Source organism: Sinocyclocheilus anshuiensis, unplaced genomic scaffold (assembly GCF_001515605.1).
Source record: "Sinocyclocheilus anshuiensis isolate Anshui unplaced genomic scaffold, SAMN03320099.WGS_v1.1 scaffold1189, whole genome shotgun sequence".
Taxonomy (NCBI): Eukaryota; Metazoa; Chordata; class Actinopteri; order Cypriniformes; family Cyprinidae; genus Sinocyclocheilus; species Sinocyclocheilus anshuiensis.
This window is the reverse complement of record NW_015552686.1, coordinates 444,686-450,531: the sequence shown is the minus strand read 5'-3', so window position 1 is coordinate 450,531 and position 5,846 is coordinate 444,686. Positions and strand designations below refer to the sequence as shown.

Sequence of the window (5,846 nt, the reverse complement as noted above, 5' to 3'; positions counted from 1 at the left end):
TATATATATATATATATATATATATATATATGAGAATATTTAACATTTCCTCTTCCTCCAATTTTCCTCTTCTTTCAATGTAAAACAGACCTTAAATATATATAAACGCACAACTGAATAATTAAAATAAAAATGTCAAAGAATCATTTTGGAATAGGATCATGACTTCTGGAATCAGATCAAATCTAGAAATGCCTAGAGAAACTGAAAAAAATGGTAAATGGAAAACTGTTCATAAAACTAAAACCAAAGTGCAAAGAGCAAAGTAATTTAAAAATGCAAAGGATATCAAGCCGAGCACAGAGCGTCTCTGAACATCTTAATTACGGTGTGTGTTATCTGCTGCGCTGCTAATAGCTTCATCACTGTCTCCAAATTAATTCTTTACAGCTTCTACACTTTGGTCAAGAATACTGACAGAAATCAAGTGTCATATCAATAAATTAACAGGCTCCAAAGGTGATATAACTTACATTGGTTCATTATTTAATTTATTTATACACTTTTTAATTATTCATCAAAGTTCTGGTTTAAATATCAAACTTACAAAAGCAAAATAAAAACTTCTGACAAAAGTAGCCTCTGTGCATACTTATTATTCTTACAGTGTCACACTGCATTCACTTACAGAAGCAAATAACCTTCAGAATCAAGCAAGAACTACCTGCTTTACAGAAGAAAACATAAACATGATCATGGGCCAGAAAAATGATTCAGAAAAAAAGCAGAACAACTCCTGTAATGCAACTTAGGACATTTCATGCTTTGGCCGTTAGTGATTTAGTGGCCTTTTAAACTCTAGAGAGATAATCCAGGACAGAATGAACACTGAAATAAATATTGGAGCTGAAGCCTGTGCTTATTTCTCAATGAAACGAACCAAAAATCTGATGCAAAATAACAAACATATTTATACCAATGAATATCTATTACGTCAAATCATTCAAATTTACTCAACACACAAACTGATTTGATTTTTTTTCTTCAATTTATTGGACAGAAATGACACCTTTTCACTCACAAAAACTCTAGAGAGATAATCCAGGACAGAATGAACACTGAAATAAATATTGGAGCTGAAGCCTGTGCTTATTTCTCAATGAAATGAACCAAAAATCTGATGCAAAATAACAAACATATTTACACCAATGAATATCTATTACGTCAAATCATTCAAATTTACTCAACACACAAACTGATTTGATTTTTTTTTTTTCAATTTATTGGACAGAAATGACACCTTTTCACTCACAAATCAAATCAAATAAATACAATATAAACTATTTTTTAAATCAACATATTAATGGACAGTAATGTTAACTAATTTTAAAAATAAAAGAATAAAATAAAATATATTTTTAAATCCACATATTAATGGACATAGTAATGTTAACTCATCACCCAAATAAAATAAAATTAAATATATTTTATAAATCAACATATTCCTGTCTGGACATAAAAATGTTAACTCATCTATTCACTCACAAAATAAAATAAAATATTTATTTTATAAATCAACATATTCCTCCTTGTCTAGACATAGTAATGTTTCTTTGAAAGACAAATATATGCGTCTTTGAAAGATATAGCGTGTTCTTTGAAATGTTTAATCTATATAAATTAATGCAAAAAAAAAAAAAGCTCTCAAGGACCTAACATAGTTAATAGATTAAGTCAAACTCTAATTTAATTAATTTAAATTCAGCACGCATATACTATGTGCTTAAAAAATACAATTTTACAGACTAATAGTCTATGTACTATCTTTTAGTTCCTGGTGAGTAACTGTGATTTTTCCTTGATTTTGCTGACTAGTGTTCCATTTGGACTTGCCTTAATTAAGTGCTTCAAACAAAACTCTTTATCTTTCCAAGCCTTGGTGTACAAACTATAAATCCACTGACTACTTCCTCCTTCTATCTTAACGTCTTTTAAACACTATATTGCATCCTGGTGGATAAAAATCTGCTTTTGAGCTCTGTTTGCAGTATGCATGAGATGTTCATTTCATCTGTTAACTTCATCTAATCTGCTCTTAAAGGGCCGGCACGATCAGCCCACACAGATATGTCTAATAATCTCTCTGATCTCACCAATTTGTGATGTGGCTCTTCCAGGCTTCCAGTGGCATCTGCACACACAGTATCGCTGCAGAGGGCACCTTGAGCCTCCATCAGGAGAACTCCGCACAGCACTCCGACTTAATTGGATTTGTGCATCACACACAAATTGTGACATTACAACTCGACGGCGGAGTAGGTCATGCGCCAATTACCAAAGCTCACGGCGCGAGCGCAAGCGGCCACGGAAGCTCGCCTAAGACTTCATTACCCGCCTGCGCTTCCCTTTTCATTATGTGCTGAATGAAGCAGTGCTTACCATACTGTACACCCGAGTGCTGCTGGCGGAGTCGGCACAGGATCCACGGAGGGAGACGACGGCAAAAGAACAGCCTGTGACTGTGTGTTTGGTGTCTTTAATGAGACACAGCCGTCTTTCACTGCTGTCTGTGGTCTTCTTTAAAGAAAGACTCAGCCGTACATTATTTCACTTTTATCTGTGACATAACTTCTCTCTTGGCAACATTACTGTCATCCATCACATACTCATCACAGGTTCGAATGGTAATCACATCATGGTCAAAAGTTCGAAATAATTACATTTTAGTAATGTTTTTGAAAGTCGTCACCAAGGCTGCATTTACTTGATCAAGCATACAGTAAATAAACAGTAATATTGTGAAATATTATTACAACTTAAAATAACTATTTTCTATTTGAATATATTTTAAAACATAATTTAGCTGAATTTTCAGCATCCTTACTCCAGTCTTCAGTGTCACATGAAATCCATATAATAAAAATAATAAAAAATGTAATATATAGTATTTAAACAGTATATTTGAATAGGTTTTTATATATAAAATTAATAAATATTAGTAATATTTCAGATATATTATATTTTATGCATTTATACGCACAAGTAAAATTATTTTATATTTTATTATATATTATTAGAACTGAATAGAAATGGTAACTTTAAAATGTATAAAATTCAAAAGAACAGCATTTATTTCAAATAGAAATAACATTTGAAATGTCTTTACTGTGATTTTTGATCAATTTATTGATTCATTGCATCCTTGCTGTATAAAAGATGGAATTTTTTCCTTTAAAAAACAATAAAAAAATATATGTAACACATAAAAACACCCGAGCTTCTCATATTTAAAGCAAAATCTGTTCCACAAGACTAACCAAGTCATACTTGTTCACACAAAATCCCGCAAAATGAAGTGAAATTAAACATGCCATTTAAGTTAATTTGAGCTCTTGAATAGGTCAGCCAGTATAATTGCTCCCTCAAACCACTGTGTAATACTGAGAATAATTCTATGTCAAAAAGCAGAAACTCAAAGTCCTTTTAAAAGGACTGTTTGAATTATTTCGGAATTTCATGTAAATGAGCCAAACCTTTACAACAAAACCTGATCTTCACATCAATACATCACACAAACTATTCATTTATAAAAACAGCGCAAATAATATTTCATGACATCACAACCCGCATATCTCCCAGAGGAAATTCATCATGCTGTTGTCTCAGTCCCCGTTTCTCCAGCATGAGCCGTATCTTCCGTCAGCAAACCCTCGGCTTTCCACAGCTGGAGGGAAAGCAGGAAGGAACAAGAGAAATGAGTTGCCTGCTGGTGCAACTTGGAAATCTCCCAAACCATCAGCCAGTCATTTATCTGGCTGATGGTACACAGTATCGCTCAGACATCCATTACTTCCACCAACCTAATACCCTCCTTGGGTGCAGCCGAAATATATATCGCCGTCACAGCACACATGACTGCAGAAGTGACGGGTGATCAGTGAATATTCAGGGCCTCTGTGAACACACGTGAGGTCGTACTTTGACAAAATACGGGAGCATGATACACTTTTTGAAACCTTTTATCTGTTTTGTGTCTTTTTTTCATGAAGTAAACCTCGCAATTTTACTGAGGCGAAAGCTAAAAAGTTCCCACTAACCTCAGGCATGGCCAAATATTAGAATCTGCTCTGCTGTCAGACTCAAGAGTTTGGTCTTTCTGTGTCCAGTGTAAACCGTGTGCACTGATGAAAGTTTAATGTGAGCGACTCGCCGGGTTTGTTTAGAGGTGAACAGGCTGTTCTGCTTAGATAAAATAGAGTTGCTGGATTTGCCCGAGTTTGTGAGGCTGATGGAATCGTGTCTTATTAAAAGAGTTTCACAAGCACCACAAATTCTTCACCAACAAATTCCTCCAGCACAACTGTATATTCTGAGTTTGTGTGTCTTGTGCAATATCTGCTGCTTATTATCTGCGTGGAAAGAAACTTTGACCACAAAGTCAACAAACAGGTTCAATGTTTTTGCTGTTGTCAGTGCCATGATTTAAACAAGCCTCCAACTTAATTCAGAATCAGCTACAATATGACAATATGTAATGATCCAATGATGATATCAGCTGCATTATGATTTACAAAAACTGTTGAATATGAAATGCCAGAAGCATCAAACACAGACAATGATGTTAACTCACTCACTCACTCATTCATTCATTCAGCATATATATATATATATATATTTGCCATTCAAAAATTTGAGGTCAGTAAGATATTTTTTAAAGAAATTAATACTTTTATTCGGAAAGGGTGCATTAAATTGATTACAAGTGACAGTATTTACTTTTACACACACACACACACACACACACACACACACATATATAATATATATATGTGTTGTGTGGCCAAACATACATGTCTAGAGTATATATATATATATATACAGTGGGTACGGAAAGTATTCAGACCCCCTTAAATTTTTTTATATATATATATATATATATATATATATATACAGACACACAAACATACACAGATTTAATACAGTGTATCAATGTATGTTAATCACAAACATAAATTTTAATATTTGTTTCAAATATCTGTTTAATCTGTACCTGCTGATAATCAATATGACAATAAACATGAAGTTGGCTGAATACTCTTCCAATCATAATTCAATGCCTCGAGAAATTTACAAGTTCCTCTTTTGGGATGCAACAAAAGCATATTCCATGAGAGGCCCAGATTCCTCTCATTAGATACCCACCAGGACTAAATATGCCCCTTTCTGAGATGATGGAAGAAGATGAAGCTTTTTCTGGCCACCAGCTCAGCGAACTGAGTCGGAGGGAGCGAGCCGCCCCGCCGAGCGCTTCGCTCCAGGAGGCTGGCGATCGAACGCTGCCCGCGGTCACACGTATGGAGCCGGGGCTGAGGAGCCGGGAGAACGGGAACAGAGAGGTTTGTAATTAGAGAAGGGGTTTAGGGAGGTTTTGGCTCCTCTTCATACTCATTTTCCACACCAGCAGAAGGAACGAGAGGCAGGGGACGGGGCAGAGTGAGCTGGAGGAAGGGGAGCGGGCGCAGCGGGTGATGGCGCTCTGAAGATTCTTAATCCCACCGTGTGCTGGATTATCACAGTGGGGTGTGAGGGAATGCAGCCCGAAAAATTTAAGGGGGTCTGAATACTTTCCGTACCCACTGTATATACACACACACACACATACGCATATGCACATTAGGTTTAATCTGAAGTACTAAAATAACTAAAACTAAAAATTAAACTAAAAGTTAAAAACTATAACAAGTTAAAAACAAAATTAAAACCAAAAGAAAAAAAAATAGTATATACTATATACTAGTATAGTATTTGATACTGAAATTGTACTAAAACTATAATTTAATAAAAAAATATATACATCAAATCATGATTCTTTATATATATATATATATATATACACACACACTGTA

General features: G+C 34.6%; 1 protein-coding gene across 7 annotated transcripts in view; it reads right to left on the bottom strand.

Moving 5' to 3' along the window:
* LOC107667613 (kelch-like protein 29) overlaps positions 1 to 5,846 on the bottom strand; it is a 298,485-nt gene that overhangs the window by 13,420 nt on the left and 279,219 nt on the right. Inside the window, exon 13 of one of the 7 annotated variants that reach the window (XM_016459326.1) lies at positions 3,594 to 3,664. The exons of the other annotated variants lie outside the window; for them this stretch is intronic. Coding sequence (XP_016314812.1) covers positions 3,640 to 3,664 — 25 coding nt within the window. The 3' untranslated portion in view covers positions 3,594 to 3,639. Of the gene's footprint in view, positions 1 to 3,593; positions 3,665 to 5,846 lie in introns of those variants that run through there. 7 annotated transcript variants of the gene reach the window in all.